The sequence below is a fragment of the Zosterops lateralis genome (genome assembly GCF_965231275.1).
Source record: "Zosterops lateralis genome assembly, chromosome: 11".
In the NCBI taxonomy this organism is placed as follows: Eukaryota; Metazoa; Chordata; class Aves; order Passeriformes; family Zosteropidae; genus Zosterops; species Zosterops lateralis.
The window spans coordinates 18,372,935-18,390,832 of record NC_139771.1 but is presented as its reverse complement, the minus strand read 5'-3'; the positions used below and the strand labels follow the sequence as shown (position 1 = coordinate 18,390,832).

At 40.5% G+C, this 17,898-nt stretch overlaps 1 protein-coding gene across 1 annotated transcript; it reads left to right on the top strand.

Moving 5' to 3' along the window:
- The first annotated feature begins 362 nt into the window (after positions 1-362).
- EIF4E3 (eukaryotic translation initiation factor 4E family member 3) lies at positions 363-17,389 on the top strand. The gene is made up of 7 exons (XM_083869702.1): positions 363-444; positions 9,166-9,238; positions 11,161-11,255; positions 13,271-13,331; positions 14,580-14,646; positions 15,698-15,853; positions 16,381-17,389. The coding sequence occupies exons 1-7, from the start codon at positions 371-373 to the stop codon at positions 16,410-16,412; spliced, it is 558 nt and encodes a 185-aa protein (XP_083725828.1). The 5' UTR covers positions 363-370; the 3' UTR covers positions 16,413-17,389.
- The last annotated feature ends 509 nt before the right edge of the window (positions 17,390-17,898 follow it).

Genomic DNA, 17,898 nt, shown 5'->3' with positions numbered 1-17,898 from the left:
AGGGTGGTGGCACTGGGTACCCCGTGTGCCCCCACACCTCGTGGCCGGGGATTGTTGTAAAGATCTCAGGAAGAAAATCAGAGATTCCTTCAGCCATGCCCTGCAGGAGAGGCAGTAACGGGACAGAGCGAGCGCCTTGTGCCCCTTTGGGATGCCACCCACGCTCTCCAATGGTCCCTGGGCCATGTCCATCTCTTGTCATCACCCTGCCCCTCTCCTGTCTGTCTGTTCTTCCCGTCGCATCCCGTCCCCATCTCTCCATCTCTAGCCCAAGCCCGAGTCCCGCTCACCCTATCCGAGTCCCTCCTCGCAGCGTCCCTTGTCCCCTCCCCGCGGCCCGTCCCGCCCCTCGCCCCCCCAGCCCGGGGAGATGGCGCTCAGCCCCCCCGAGCGGGGCGCGCCGGGGCTGCCGCTGCACTCGCCATGGACCTTCTGGCTGGACAAGTGAGTGGGGCCGGGGGGCGGCGGGAGCTGGGGAAACCCCCCGACTCCCTCTAGGAAGGGATGCGCATCTCTGGGGTTATGGGTTCGCTCGCCCGAAGATTGGATCCGGGAAGTTAATGCTGGGAAACGTGCCTGGTGCGAGGGACTGTCCCGGTGCCTGTCCCCATCGAGGGCGTCGGGAGCGGTTCCACGTAGTGAAACTGGTTTGGAAACGCTTTCGGTTCGGTAGTTTAGCAGACGCACATTGGTCCAAGCACGGTCGGTGGAGGTTTGAGCTCTAAATTTAGAGGTGACGCTCGCCAGCCCCGGGAATAGAAGGGTGAAGGTTGTGCTTTGCTGCTGTGCTTTGTGCATCCTTGTGGTTTGTGCATCCCTGTGGTTTGTGCATCCCTGTGGTTTGTGCATCCCTGCTGCCCCAGATGGACCCGGTGACATGCTGACTCTTACAACTCTTTAATATCAGGTTTGGCTCCCGCAGGTGATCAGTTCTTAAAATCCGAAGTGATACGTTTTGAAGGATTAGCTCAAATTTATTTATTACCTGCAGGTTCTTATTACACTTTGCTTGCTTGAAGTTTGAGCTTCTGATGCCGTTGAAAGAGGCTGCCAAGGGAGCTCACCCCTGTGGTGCACACAGCGAGGCATAGGGAAGAAGTGCCAAAGTCCAAACTGAAAGTTTCTTACCAGTATTTGATGTTGTTTTCCTAGCATGTATTTTCTGGCATCTTGTTGTTTAATCTACAGCTTCCTTTTCTAAATTTTTGGTGTATTTCTCCTCTCTCCCCAATGCAGAAAGCAAGTTTATCAGCTTTTCTGCCACTGAACATATTGCCCCATGCTACTGGTAAAATTCTCCTCTTTAGTTATTTTTCTGGTAACTTTCCAACTCATGACAGAGAAATAACAAGAAACTGTTGATAACTCAGGTCCAGCAAATCAAATCTAATAAATAAACCCACCAGTTATTTCTGATTACTCCTTTTGCAGTTATGACGCAGTTGTGTTCAGGTTTGAGATCCAAGTTGTATTTTTGCTTCTTGTTTTAAAAAAGGCATCATTTGACCTGGTGTTTAATCAAGTCACCAGCCAGGTCTGTTTGTTTACATAAGTTATGTGGAGATAAGCATGTCTATTTTTTATAATCAGTGTCAGCAGTTAAAATCCATTTTGAGTTCTTGTCTTATTTCTTGTCTTATTTCCACAATGCTTTAGACTCTTAAAATTCAGTTATTCTATAGATGTATTTCTTTTTTTTTTTTACTTTTCAGGTCACATGTAAATGCATTTAATTAGTAGGGTTGTTTCTAAACTTATATATCCAAGAGTGTATATATAAGAAAAAAGAAGTGGGACCATAAATACACAAAACTGTGTTTTGTTTACCAGTAACAGGGATAGAATAATGACAGGAAACAAGAACGACAGCAAACAAGACATGTTTTATACACTCGAAGATCATTTAAGGCGTTAAAAAGCACACAAGAAATGGAACCATGATCTTAATTTACTGCTGTGTGTGGAAATTCACGTCTCTCTGCAGAGCCCCACAGAAGTGGCTGGGGCATTTATTGGTACATCCACAGAGATTTGGTGGAGGCTTAGGCTTGTATCTGTTGGACTTTCCATAGAAAGTAACTGTGGGTACTTTTTTAACCAATTTCAGTAGCACCTAGTGTGGAGCAGTGCTGTTTCCTCAGGAGATGGTATTGATTTTTGACCGCTGCTACATTTTACCCTGTACTTACAGAGAAAAGCAGGAAGAAGTGACGCTTAAGGATAAATAGATGTTGAGATGGATACGTAGTTATCTCTTTCTATTAAATTACTGTGAGAGAGATCCATGACATACAATTTCAAGATCTCTAAAACATATCTTTTCATTAAGTCATGCTGTTAAAATAAATATCCATCAGCTAAGTGGTACTTTCTGTAGCAACTAGTGATGTGCTACCCTTGGGGTTCATGGCCTTGCTTTTATCATAGCAGCACTGGATCCATCTCCTGCTTTGGAAGTAAATGCCTTTGTTTTATCTACATCAGCACTTATTTCTGTGAATGCCTTGGCACAGGCTGAACACCTGGAGGGTGGCATCCTGTGGCCAGGTCCTGGTTCATCATCCCACACGTGTCACAGAGCATCTGCATTTCCTGTTAGTGGTAAGCCTTTCTTGAAATCTGTGTCTGAAATAGCAACCATCTGATAGTGCTCTTTGCTATCTTATCCTGTAAATGCCTTAGGAAAATGAGCATGATGAAAGCTTTGAGAGAATATTATTCACCAGTTTGACAAAAAAGATCCTATCTATGATCTTGAAATGCTTGCAGGTCAGCAGTTCCAAAGAAGGTGCAGAGAAGCTGGCAGGTGTTTTTCTCTTAAGATGAATGATATTTCCTTTTTAACTGTAAAAATGCTCCAAGGTCAAGTGCTAAAAGTTTGGAAAACACGAGTTTAGATCTGTTGTTTATACAACCCCATTCTATAGATTTCCACGTTCATACCCACATGTCTCATTGGTAGGATTTTTGCCTGCAGTGATGTTAGGGAGCAGGGGGAATTTCAGCAAGGCTCGCAGGAGCTTTTGGTGCCACCTTGGGAAGCTGATTCATGCTGCTGACTCTTTACACTTGTGCTTATCTCAGGACTCTAGTTCTGCTTGTAGTGGCTTCTGGCTCTGAAAGGAAAGGTTGCCTTCTTAAGCTTTGCTACATTGTCTAGTCTTTCAGTTATTTTTTACAACGAAGTGTCAATGTGCATCACTGAATATAACAAATAAAATATGAGCATTACACTATATTGTGTAGCACATTCAACACCGGAATTGCACAAAAGGAAAAGTCAAGTGACATGGCCATCAAAGATAACGAGCCACCTTATGCACTTGAAACCATCCCTTAATGGGATTTGGGGCTGTGGATCTGGGTGTGATATTTGTGTAACTACAAAGCTGTGAAGATGGTTATAGTTTCTGATGTACATGTGGACATGATGCAAATATTCTACTTAATAAACTTTTCAAATCTCAGCTGTCTCTCAGGCTGGGTATCACATAGTGGGGTTTAACCCCAGACAAAACCCAAGCACCACACAGATGCTCACTCATTCCCCCACCAGCAGGATCAGGGAGAGAATTAGAAGGCTAAAAGCTGGAAAAGTCGTGGGCTGAGATAATGACAGTTTAATAGGGAAAGCAAAAGCCTCACACGCAGGCAAAGAAAAACAAGGAATTAATTCACTGCTTCCCATGGGCAGGCAGGTGTTCAGCCACCTCCAGGAGAGCAGGGCTCCATCCCATGTGACGTGGGAAGACAAACAACATCACTCCAAACATCGTTCCTTCCTCCTCCTTCCTCCACTTCATATACTGAGCACAATGTCAGATGGTCTGCACTATCCCTTGGGTCAGCTGGGGTCAGTTGTCCTGACTGTGTCTCCTCCCAGTTTCCCATCACTTTGCAGGATCATGGCCTGCTTGCCCTGTTTTCGTGCCTGACTTTGAACAATGCCCTTTAGATAATCTTAATTCTCTTGCAAGAATAGTTTAACTCTTCAGTATCTCTGTGAGGGGAAGTATGTGCTTATAAACATTGTCAATTAAGCAGTGTTATTTGTCTATTCCAGCAAAGACAAAATATTCTTACATAAGATATTATCCTTATAATATCTCCTCTGTATGTTGTAGATGAATTCTATATAAAGCTGAGTAGATACATTTTGATAACCTGGACCATTTTAATAATGTGTTAATCTTCCTAACTGAACACATCAGATATTTGAAACTAAACTTAATAATTTCCCTTCTTCCCTATAGCAAAATTTATTTATCTAGGATCATCTATTTCATCTATTACAGCTTATGAGTAGGTGGCTTACAATGAAAAATGATGGTTAATATTATAAGAATGTTCAATCCAGTAAGTGCATTTTGACAGGCTTTGATGGCTTGAAATCAGTCTTTGTATTCAGAATGGATTACCAGATTTATTTAGTTGCCACAGCATGTTTTTGACTTTATGCTTTGTAAGTAAATATTTTGCTTATTTATACCAAAAGAAGTTGTGGCTAAGCACTTACAGGGGTATTTTCAAAACTGCTTGGCAGCTTTTAAAGCTCCCGCTAAAGCTGTGATGAGATTCCCACTGGGAAACAAAGGCCAGTGTGAGCACATATGAAACAACTTCTATACTTAATTCTTTGCAGAAAAACAGAAAAGCTACAGTTCAGCATCAGAAATTAACATAAGCACAACCACCTGGAGGTTTATTCATGGATAAAACAATGGAATTTATCTTTGTATCCTTTGTTCTTTATTCGTGCTGGAATAATGAAGGAGTAGCAAAGAAAGCTGGCATTAGGATTCATTTTGTGGAGATTATTCCTGTTTTTACATTCCCATGTGATTCACCACGAGATGCTGTACAGTGGCCTGAATAGGCAACTCACTTAGTCCTGATACTGCACTAAATTTTCTCCTAAAAAGGTTCTGAAGATACAGTGGCATCACAGGGCATGAAATAGGCAGACCAGGAGAACCATTGAAATATTTTATGTGCAGACTCTCCATGGGAAACCCAGATGCACAATTGTAGGTGAAGTGGTAACAGAACAACTATTTCCACCCCCAGAGGATCTGTCAGTGCCAAGCTGGTGCTGTGATCCTGCTCCTTCCTGTTCCTATGCTCTTGGGGATTGGCAGGGCCTGTTGTGTTCTTGAAAATGAATTGTTCACCATGGCAATAACTGACAGGTCAGTAGGGCATATTGGATTATCTGTATTGTTGATGGCAGTAAAATTATCTGAATGGGAAGAATCCTGTAATGGCTTCATTTTGAGGGTCAATATTTGCAGGTCTTGTTTTGTAGCACCACGTGTACTGAGGTTTTTAGTAAAGTACACAACTGTCTCACTACTCCTACCTTATAGTGCAAGTTTTTGCTGGAGAATCATAGAAATAGGGATTTCTACAGATTCTTTCACTTGAAAATCATCTGTCATTTCTGCTAACTTAATTTAAATTTAACTTATAGTGTGTACTCAAAAGGAAAATAAATCCCAATTTCATGGGTTTCAAGGCATAAAACCCCTGAGTGGATCTGTGAGTTTCTGGGTGAAACAGAAACACTACAGTTCAGATTTGTCAGCAGTCTGGAATTTTGCAGGAAATTCAAGGCTTTTTTCTTCTGTCTGTCTGATTAAAATACTGTCTCTGCCTTATACTCATGCATCAAACCAAATTGTGCAGGTGTAAATTCTGAAGCAAATGATCCTTTACTTTTAAATTGATGCATCATCATTTTCTCTATTACGGTTTTTTAGTAGGATTTTGGTTTTGTTTAATTGTTTGTTTTTCAGATAAAAACATTTGGGTGTTCATGCTCATATCCATAAATGACTGACACTTTCCAGAGCTGAATGAGAGGTTGAAATAACACTGTAATCTGGTGGCCCTGGAGCATTTACCAGGCAGGTTACTAGGAATAAATGGTCACTAACCATAACTTTTAAAATAGGTAATTTGCTGCTTGGTTGGTGCTTTCTGCCAGCTGATCACAGTTTCTCTGGAAAATGTTACTTACAACTATCAAAATGAACCATTTTATAACCTTGGAGTGGTATATTCTGTCTACCTGTCTTAGCTGCTCTTTTAAATGGCATTAAATTTGCTAAATGGCTACCATGATGATCTAGGTAACCTTTGGAGGCCATGGCTAGAGAATACATTTTAATTTTTTATTTGAGCAGACCTTACTATTGAAGCAACTCAGTGGCAGTATCAGCACGAGGATATCAAGTGATGATAGTGTCTGTTGTACAACATATGTAATGCCAGATGCCTTGGTGACTGTGAAGCCACCAGTGGCAGAAATAGTCCAGAAGAGAAGTAATTTCTTGCGCACTGGGGTGAGACAAAAAGAGGCAAAATTTATCTCAGGTTTTGCCTGTTTATGTTCCATTCTACATGGAACAAAGTGTTGGTTGAGAGGTGCTAGTATGGTTGGCAAAAAAAGAACAAGGGGTAGCTGGCTGTGAATTCACTACTCTCTACTGACAAATAGTTAAATCACTTGATAAGTTTTAAGTCTGTTTAAACTTATTCCCCCTTTTTTTTTTTTTTTTTTTTTTTTTTCTATCAAAAGCAATCTGACTGGCTGTTTCTCTAAAATATGGTAAATTTCTCTTTTTGCTCTTTAATGCTGAGTGTACAGTGTACATAAAAAACGCCAAAACACACACACGAAAAAAACCCCAGACCTCCAAACCTTACTATGATAATTCCTTTTATCACATTCATGACAGATTTTTTGTTGCTGGTTTTAAGTTATCAGTTTTTTTTTCATGGGAGTTCTCATAGTTCATGGGCCACTAGACTACAAGCTGTGCCGTGGGGATTTCTTGTTGATTCTTCTTGTTTGTTTCCTGCCAATTCCATCATTGTAATGTGCTCTTAGTTCTGGTAATTAACAGGCAAACAGTAAAGCAGATGTTAGTTTGCCTGTTTTATACTGAAAAAGTTGGGAGGTATTTTTCTGCTGGTTTTGTATGTATTTTTAAAGCAGCTTATTTTACTAGGAGCTTTGAAAAAACCTTAGAGCTATTATTAGACTTTTGAAGATGTGATGCTGTTTCAGTAGTTTTGCATATTAAATTTCTTCCTTTACATGAATATCTAGGGTTTGCCTAGAGCTTCAATTATATCTGTAACAACTGAGGGTAACTTCAGTGTTTCCCTGGACGTATTTCATGCTGATCAGATGTATCAGGGAGGGATGCTGAGATCTGGTTTGCTTTTATCCTTTCTTCAGCTGGTACCCGAGCAACAGCTGCGTTTTCTTCTGTTTCCTTAAACCTTTTCTCTTGCTTCTGTTTCCAGATTTAGTAATTTTACACATTTTTGTTTCCTCTTCTGAGACACAATGGGAGGTTGCTTTTGTCTTTGATGTTCGTTTTTCTTTAGAAATCCTACTTCAGCTTCTGAAGGGAAAGAAAAATGTTTCTAGTTCTAAGAAATTGAATGTGCCTCAGCAATTTTGACCTCATTCCCCCAAAATTGTGCCTGTGGGATTGTGTGCTGGGAATTGTAAGGTGGGTGTTACAATGCAGTTAGCGCAGTGATAGGAACACAGGGATGTCTGGGGGTGTGGATGCACTGTCCCATGTCTCATGCACTGAAGAGTAATGAAAAAAATTATAAATAGGACCATTTAGGTTGGAAAAGACCTTTCAGATGATGGGATGCAGCTGGTGCTGTGTGTGCCTAAAGAATCACAAAATATCCTGGGCTGGAAGGGACCCATGAGGAGCAAGTCCAACTCCCGGCCCTGCACATGACCATCCATCCCCAAGGGTCATCATGCCCTGTGCTTCAGAACATTGACCAAGTGCTCCTTGGCAGCCCTGGGACTGTGACCATTCCCTGGGGAGACTGTTCAGTGCCTGACCACCCTCAGGGGAGGAATCTTTTCCTGATATCTTGTCTAAACCTCCCCTGCCACAGCTCCAGCCATTCCCTTGGGTCAGTGGTCACCACAGAGATCAGTGCCCACCCCTCTGCTTCCCCTCATGAGGAACTTGTAGACTGCAAGGAGGTCTCCCCTCAGTCTCCTCCAGGCTGAACAGCACAAATGACCTCAACCACTCCTCTTATGGCTTCTCCTGAAGGCCCTTGAGAGAAGGAGGCAGCTCTGGGTGGAGCTGGTGATGATCAGGGTGAGGGTGAGCTACATAAGCTGCACCACGCCTGGTGTACCAGGGTGCCTGGCAGTGGAACCAACCCAAGGATGTCTTGGCTTTAAAGGCCATGGTGGTGTGGCTTGAGGGCATCACTGCCCATGGTGGAAGAACTGCCTGGAGTCATGGAGGTTCCCTGGCTGCCATGGCCTGCCTGACCTGTGGGACTTGTTCTCCCGCCCTTCAGGGGTAGCGAGGGGCCCGGGAGGTGTGTGGCCGGGCCCGGTGAGGGCGGTGAGGGGCTGAGGGGGAAGGTGCGGCCGTGCCCGCGCCCCCCTGTGCCGTGCCCGCGCTCCCCTGTGCCGTGCCCCAGCTCCCCCGTGCCCGCGCTCCCCTGTGCCGTGCCCGCGCCCCCCTGTGCCGTGCCCGCGCTCCCCTGTGCCGTGCCCGCGCCCCCCTGTGCCGTGCCCGCGCTCCCCTGTGCCGTGCCCGCGCCCCGTGCCGTGCCCGCGCTCCCCTGTGCCGTGCCCGCGCCCCGCCTGCCCGCCGGCTGTGCGCCTGCGCCACCTAGCGGCCCGCGCTGAGGGCCCGGCCAGCACAGGCAGTGCGGATGAGATTCTTTTTCAAAATGTGAAGCACTGAGAACGCCTTAAAAATGCTAAAAACGGGGGCTGGGGTGTATTAAATGCAATTGAAAATAATTTCGGGGTAGGATCATGCGGTGCCCTTCTGGTAGCCCATCAGCTGTGAACAGCAGAGGTTTTGATGGTGTGTGGTAGCTCTGAGAGCAGCACTATGCTGCTGGGCTAAAACGCCTCATACTTCTGTTTAGTTTTACGAATTACCTGGGCAAATATTAATTTATTCACAAGTATAAAAGAACTTTAGCTCCTAGGTTTAAATGATGCAGGATAATTTGGGGTTGGACTTCCTCTTTGACATGTCAGTGAACATTTCAACTTCACACTTGTATGATTCACATTCCCTCTCAATCTCCTTTCTCCCCCTCCTTGATAAAATAAATATCTTAATTAATCAGTGCTTTGTCTTCAAGGTCACTTCCTGGTGCAACAGCGGCTGAATGTGCATTAAATTTGAAGAAGATTTATACAGTACAAACAGTGCAGGTGAGGCGTCTGGCTCGGCTACAGGAGCTGCCACATGTTATTAATGTAACTTCACACCTCAAGTTTCGTTTTTCCTCCTAGGATGAGTCACACCTGTAGCTTTCCTTACCTGAGGTGTGAAACGTGAGTGTTGCTGGTGTTGTGTGTTTGTATTACTGAGTCAGTGTTTGAATTTCATTTGGCTTTCTGGATGGGGAAAGGAGGAGGCGTATTGGATTGGGCATCATGGATTCTGAAACCTTCCCGAGTTTCCATTAGTACATTGAATTATTATACTTGATGTATTTAAAATATCTTTCCAGCCTTTTCTCCCTTTTTTAATACAGAAACTAATTGTGCAAAGACTAAAAATTGCAGCATGTGGCGCTTTTATTTCATTTATTTTTTTGGTGGGGTTTCTCTCCCTGAGTACATATCTAAAAAAAGGTTCTAGCAAACTGAATTAAAGGACTCTTAAATCGTGTGATACTTGCAGCAGGGAGAAATTCTGCATGTCTGTGTCATCTGCCATTGCCTAGTAGTGGGTAGCTCTTGCAAGTAAAATTGTATTTCTGTTTTAATACCACAGTTAGCATGAAGTGTGTAGGAAATTGGTATTTTTCTCACCTTAGTGCTAAGCTGACTAGTTCACTAAGTCTCTGAAATTTTAGGGTAATGCCAGATTCTTCTCTTTAAGAAGCACACCTGTAGCAATCTACTGAAGTTTTTAAAAAGGCTTTCTCATGAAGGTCTGCACGACTTTGTACATTGCATGAGATTTCCAAACACAAAACCTTCCAAACGACATCCCCTAGTTCAGAACAAAAAGAGCTCTCAAATGTTTCCACACCATCTGCCAGTGTACCTCTGCAATCCTTCTTCTGTGTTTGGGTACACAACCATTTAGGAGTAAGATCATAGTTGAAACTGGTGTTTCATACCAAGTTTTTACATTTTTAGTAGTCTTCGGTTTCTTCTTGTGGCTGGGTAAAGGTAATGGCTGTTAGGCAGCATTGCCAAGGGCCACAAAACTTTATCACTCAATGTTGTAATCCTTGTTTCTAAAGTTGAGCTAGTGATTAAGTATTAGATATTACTTAATGTATTAGATAATACTTACATATTATGTCTAGATAATACTTAATGAGTTGCACTAATGATTAATATTGCATCACTTGAGTTGATGCAACTTAAGTCTTTAAATATCCTTTCTATTCCCAGCTGCTGGATAAAGAGAGAAGAGATTGGGTTCTTTTCAATCATCCCTCCCTTTTGCTCACTACTGCTTTTGGGTGCCTTTTTGTCCACCCCAAACCTGCCTGACAGCTTCTGCTTTTACCAGCAGAAACACTGGGAAGTAATCCAATGGTTCCTGGTAACTTGAATCTTTGAATTTTGTCCCCCACTCCTGTATTAACAAATGCATCTCATGTTCTTTACATCTGGTTGAAACCTTTCACTCAGACAAACTAGTTGTGTTGCTGGTTAGACATTCACTTCACCAGAATTATTGTTTGTGGTGTTTTTATAACTCAGGATAATCATAATGATGCTTAGTCTAGACTTAAATTAACCAAGGTGGATATTTGATATAAATATAGCTTTTTAATATGCTAAGGAAGTTTTAAGTACTGGTTTGTTCTGATATAGTCAGTGTAACTCTGGTTTTGATGATTTTTTTCCCTCTATATGCAAAAGAATAATCCACATTTGGACTGCTTCCCTTTTTTCCACCTTCATGTATGCAGGATTGGCATCTAAAAAGAAAATAAAAGTAGAAATGATTCTGTTAGAAATTCTTTTCAAGGCATTTTATTATAACATAGAGGGTGCCCATTCCCCAGGAGAAGGATGTGTAATTGGTTCAGAGAAAATTAGCAAGGAAATAAATCTGCATGAAACACTCTCTGGTGTTAATGCCACTAATATTTTTCCTTTTCAAGGATTTCTGGAGTGTCTACAACAACATTCCTCCTGTGACAAACTTGCCTCTGAGATGCAGCTACCATTTAATGCGGGGAGAAAGGCGCCCGCTTTGGTACGTGTGTTGTCATCAGACATTTCTGGGAATGGGCAGTGGAATAACTTGAAGGAGTGAAAGGTGTGGGACAGGAGGGTCTTGTTTCTGTTGGCTGCAAACACCTGAACTCAAGAGACTAATGAAAGAAATACCCCAAAGTTCTTGTTCACTTTAAAAGTGACTTGTACCAAAGAGTCTTTATTAAAAACACAGACTGTAATTTCATTGTCCAGCTCTGGATGTAAATGTACAAAAATAGATTATGAAATAGAAGCTAAGGAATTAGAATATGACTCTGAATCTCAATTCAGGAATACACAGAATAAGTTACTTCTATTTTAATTTTTTTAGCTTGCACATTACTTCCTTTCCACTGAAGCTGGTGAAATAGTGATGCAAACAACTGATGGTCCTTCACTCCTTTTCACCTGTGCAAAAGTACAGGTGAAGTACATGCTCCATCTGCCTATACATGCCCATGCACTTTGGTTTAAAACTAATTTGAGACATTATGAGGTGATTCATTGCAGCAAATGCCTACTTGATTGTAGGATAGTAATAGAATAAAGTATAAATTGATGTTTTCCTTTCTGAAATCAAACTGCATCCCTTCTTCCTGTTGCAGTTCTGTCTTATCTCAGAGAACCTCAGCACTCTCTGGAGAGTTTTGATCTTTTTGGCATCATTTACAAAGATTTTGATTGCATTAGGGTTCTTTAACTTAATCATAGTTGTCTAACTTGTGGTGACTTACTACAGGAGATTTCTGTCCTAATCTACTGGAGATGTTAATTTTCTAAAGTGAAATGCATCTGAAGGTCTGTGTTACTGTTCTGAAAATACTGTGACTGGTCAGGATAGCTAAAGTGGGTATGAAAAAACATTGATATCTGTATAAATCAGTTGAGCCATTGTGTGCAGGCCTTCATATCTTTGTAAGGAGGAATGAGAGCATTTGGGGGTTTGATTTTTTTGGGTTTGTTTTCCCTATTTTTAGTTTTCGTTTGTTAAGTGACTTCTAGAGGCGTAAAATGCAAAAGTCATTTCTGAAAATTAAACACTTTTTAAGCCTATCAAAGTAATTTTGCATTTTAGGAAGGGGATTGCAAGAGATTGATCTCATCATCAGTAATTTGCTAACTTTTCAATAATTACTGCCAAGAAGCTTTTGTCAGATTGCCATTACAGTACACTGGCCAATTTCAGCATTCTATATTCTTTTCCTTTTAGAAAGAAAGAGAAATCCTGAAGTAAGAACTGAGGATGCAGATTTTTGAAGATGTCCTCCCAAAGTTTCCTCCTCTTTTCCCCAGCATCTGTCAGAATTGGGGGGAGACCATTGATCTTGAGGAATCTCTATAGGTGTCACACTGGGTTTAGATATTCCAAAGATGAATTTTTAGGTTGTTCCTTTAATTTGGCCTTTACAGAGTTTTAACAGGAAACTAGAAGCCCTAATTTAAAGTGTTAGAAAGGGAATTGTGACAGAATAAACTTGAGAAGCTCATAGGTTAGTGCATTGTGCCTTTGCCATTACAAGGCAGTTTAATGGTTATATTTGCCCTGACCCAAGGCAGCTCGTTTTTTAATAAGGGCAATTAATTTCTAGATGTCACAAAACTGAAATGAAGTGTGCTCATGTTCTTTTATTAAATTGAATAAATGGAAGAGTAAAAAGCTGCTTCTGTGAAAATATGCCAGAGGTTTTCCAAAATTAAAGGTTACCATAGTAAAATGTAAAATTGTTTTGTGGCTTGTTCCCATACAGTGTGCAGCCACTTCAAAGATAGTCTGTAGTCAGGGAAAATACAAGTGTTTTCCAACACACAAAACTTGGGAAAAGGATTAGGTGTTGAGAGATACACTTCATATGAACAATGAAAGAATTATCTCTGATGTCAGAAGTCAGAGTCATGCTCCCTGGAGTTAGTAATTGCATTTCAGATGGGATTTTTCTGAGTTAAACCACAAACATAGGGTTATCTAGATGTGAATTTGAATGTTTATTTTCACTGATCTATTTCCCATAACAGGGAAGAAGAAAGCAATGCCAAAGGAGGTATATGGAAAATGAAGGTCCCTAAAGAAAGTACGGTATGTTACACTGACTCTTTACTCAGAACTTGTTTAGTAAGGGAGTTTCTTTAAACTCTGTTTGATAAAGCTATTGTAAAGGTTTTTACTTCTTACATCACCCAACACAACAACCAAACACTACTTTAACTTCCATAACCTTTTAAAGGCAATGAGCAGAAGTTTCTTTCCCAATAATCCCATATCTCTTGCTTTAGATAACATTTGGCAATGCATTATAAACCAAATGAAACCTACAGTGTTTCAGTTTGGAAACATGGTAATTTATAATCACCTTTGTTCTCGAGACTATTTGCTTGTAGGCATACAAAGAAAAATAGAATGACCTTTTCTTGATAATCTATGCTTAATAATATATATATTTTTTTCATTTAAAAGTGTGGAAGATGAAGTCTATTCAGGCATATCCTTGATCTCTAATGAAATAACTGTGTTTCTCTTTGCCTCTCTAATCAAATGCACGTGAGTAACTTCTGTGAACTGCCACAGAAAGGAGATTTGACCTCTTCACACATGGTGTTTATGTGTGTAAGTGTGCTCTGGATCAGGCCTTTAAACAGAAAAAGTGAAGTGTCAGAAAAATGTGACAGCCTTGCAGAAGGCATTAAATGCTGAAAGATGGTACTCAAACTTTCAGCCTGAAAGTTAATTGATTTTTGCCTGTGGGCTTTTTCCTTGGCTGTGAGTTGCAGCTTTCCTCCCCCGCAGTCCCAAGTGGTCACAAAAGACTGAAATTGAAATTGTCTTTTTCCTCCTATAATCCAAGGTGTGAAGATTGTCAGAAGTGACAAGTGGTTTGGAGAGCCTGAATTACTGGGCAGTGAATTTAGGGACCCCAGAGGCCTTGTGTTTTAGAGGCTGAATGACAGCCCCTTTTTGACATGAAGGTACTTTTGATCTCTCAAACTATGCACCGCATGGCCTCGGTCACTTCTGAAAGGTTTGCTTGAAGGTGAACTTCAGTCAGCTTTCAGTGCCTTGTAAATAGCATAAATAACACCTTTATGCCTGTTTCTCATTTTTTTGGCTTCATTCTTCATCACACATGGGCACAGCATCTCCTTGGCTATGATGAACCATCTTGTACAGACCCAACAATTAATTACATAACACAGCATGCACTTACAATAAATACTCCTTTCTGTCTAGGCAACCTCAGAAAGAAAAGACACTCAAAACTGAGCTAGCAAACCTAACTTTTAATTTGAGAAATAATAATGTGAATGTAACATTTTTCTGCCTCCTTAGGCTGCAGTTTGGAAAGAACTACTGCTAGCAACTATTGGAGAGCAATTTACAGATTGCTGTGCAGCAGGTAATGATTGAGACATTTCTCCATCATTTCTTTTTGAAGAATATTTGCTTCTCTTCTAAGCATGAATATCTGATAAAAGTGGCTGTTACAGTGACAGTGAATTTGCTCGTAGGAATTGTCTTCACTAGCTATTATTCCATGAAAAAAAAAGGCATTTCTTACGTTTACTCAAGTTTTTTTCAAGAGTGATTCAGAAATAACCTTTCAAATGGTCTCTCATACCCTTTATACATTGATAGAGTTGTCTTTGGGTCACCTTTAAGCAAATATATGATATTCTGCTGTCCACAGAGGTGGTTCTTGCCCTTGGCCGTGTGCTTCTGACACCACATTTGTGTATTGTTAGTGATCCTTTCCTTGGGATGCACAGAGCAGCTGTGCCATGGAGCTCACAGCTGGATCAACCCCTGCTCCCAGCTGTGGCATGGCCTTTGAGCTCTCCACAAAGCTGCATTCTGAGAACCTCACACCAAAAAGGGCTTCTTCAGTGTAGCACTGAGTTACCAGCACTGGAAGCAGCAGCAGCCTGACTGGGACTTTTTTAATTTCTTTTTTTTTTTTTTTCCTGTTGCTGCCTTGACAAAATGTAAAGAAAAAAGAGAGTAAAGTCTGGAAAAGCTGCTGTCTGATCTCCACCAGGTACTGTTCCTGGGGTTTTAGTTGTTTCACCCTCATCCTTCCATTTCTGCTTGTAGACATTGCTGTAGGTAAATTGTCTTTAGGAGTTCATATTGCTGACGTTACTGGAGGGAGTCTTGTTATTCCCTTCTAATCAAGTCTAAGAGTGCTAATAGGAAAGATGAATAATCCCATGGCACTTCATAAAAATACCATGAGGCAGTATTTCCAATAACTTCTAAAAACAGAGTTTCTTTCTGGTAACTACTTTGTCTGGTTTGGACATTGGTATTTTCCTCACTGGAGATTGCTCTTTTTTTCACATCTTTATTTTTTTTTCCAGCTTTTGGGCACTGTTTCATAATACATAAGTAGCAAATTAGACATGTCTCACTTTTAAAGTATTCCTTAATGTTTCTTCCCCTCTGTGCAGATGATGAAGTAGTAGGGGTTAGTGTCAGTGTTCGTGACCGTGAAGATATTGTGCAAGTCTGGAACATGAATTCCTCTTCAGCAAATGAAGCAAAAGTTTTAGAAAAGATTCACAAACTTCTCCCACACACGTCTTTTAAAGCGGTCTTTTATAAATGTAAGTATTTTGTACTGTTCATTTCTACTTTCATTAGAAAAACAAGATGCTGCTAAGGTATTTCTTTGGGAATATCCTGCCTGATTCATCATTAATCACTTAGGAATGTAGCATCTGTCATTGCATTAAAATTGTGTCCCTTCAATGTAGAAGTTAGCTGTCATTCAAAAGATATTTTTAATTTCATTGTGCAATCTGTTTTGTTTCATGATAATGTGTCTGATTCACAAAACAAATTAAATAAGTCTCTTAATAACTCTCAGAGTTATTATTAATAACTCTACATACTGTCCAATTTAAGTATTAATTTAGAGGAACCATTTGCAATCAGGATTTTAAGAGATCTCATATTTTAGGCTCCCTATAAATGTATTATCAAGCAGTGTATTCTGAAAGATCCCTTGTTGGCACATTGTGTTCTCCCTTGACTGATTTATACATTTTTATCTTCTCTTTTTTAATCTTTTCAACTCCTTGACAGAGTTTACATGTTCTTCTATTCCATTTTTTCCTTCTCTCTTCCCTAGCCCACAGAGAGCATCATGCTTTTGAAGGCTGATCTGGAAAGCATTGAGTGCATTGTATGCCAAGATCATTTGCTGTTATTTGGTGTTTTGAGCTGGTGTGGACAAGGAGGAGGATGGTGGAAGCCCTGCAGAAGTGCTACATGTGGTTGGCCCTTTTGAGTTTCTGACATTTCAAACTGGTTCATTGCTACTGAAACTGAAAAAAAAAAAAACCCAAACAGTTGCCTTGACCACTAAATACGTGATTCCTTGCTTCATGTTGAGTTGGTTCTTTTAGTTCTTAGTTGTTTCTTTAAAAAATTATTTTGGCTACTTGTTTGTTCAACCTGATTATGTTTGTTCCCATTTCTTTAAGATAGTTGGCTTTTTATTCTGTGCTGTACTTAGTGAAAAGCAAACATGCAGAGATGCTATGCTGCTTTTCCAAGATGTGCTGTACATAGTGGAATCCAGACATGGGGAAATGTGTTTTCAATTTTCACTTTGAAACATTCCTATCATGTTAAAATTTACTCACTGGTTTTGTCCCAAGAGAGAAAGAAATTGCACTGCATTCTAATGTTCAGTGTAATCTGGTCTTGCACTGACAACAGCACATACTGTAAATGTAGATGGGAAAGGGTACCTTAAATGAGCAATTAACGAGAATTCATTTATATTGGGACTAACACTGTGTAGGATGATGTTAATGTCTTTTAATTGTATTGATTTCAGAAGAGCCCTTATTCAGGTTAGAATCAGAAATTTCTCAGTAGGAAACCCTGCAAACTCAACAGCTCTGATTTAAGGGTGATAGGGTATTTATGGTTTTATATTGTATGGTCTTTTATGGTAGCTTTCTGTACATCCATGAAAAGGTGTCGTGAATAATTTGTAATGAATTGTACAAACTGGATCCAGCCTTCCTTAAGTACATCAGGCCCATGTCTGCACCCACAAGGTCAGTCTCAGAATTGCTGCTGACTTCAGTGCAAAGGAAGAGATCCCATTGTCTGTAGTTTCAAGCCCTCAAAACTTCCTAAGTGTCCTTTTTAAAATAAACAAAAACTACAGAAAAGAAATTTGTGTTGCAGCTTGAATAGGAATATAAACAATGTTGACCTTTAAATGTTTGTCTATGTTAACTATTTGAGATGTTTTAATATACTACCAAAGATTGATGTGGTTCCTTTTAAAAGAAGCTGCAAGGTAGAAATGAACATACCCTCTGCTGAGCACTCCTTCATCCTTTGGAGGTTTTTGTCTGGCAGCTCTTCAAGTTGCACTTAATTCCACATCTTTAGTATATTAAGAGTCAGCCATAAAAATCAAATAAATTTAAAAATAAGTATCACACATTTGAGGGTTTTTTTATAACTTTATCTTGTACTTACAACTTTAACTTTTATTTATGGATTAAAACTGTGTAGTTAATGAGCATTATTAATTAAACACATTTTCTAAAATCCAAGCGTCTTCCTTCTGTAATTACTTTCTGAGATGAAATGTTACTTACTGGTCCTGCTTTTTCAAACCTGT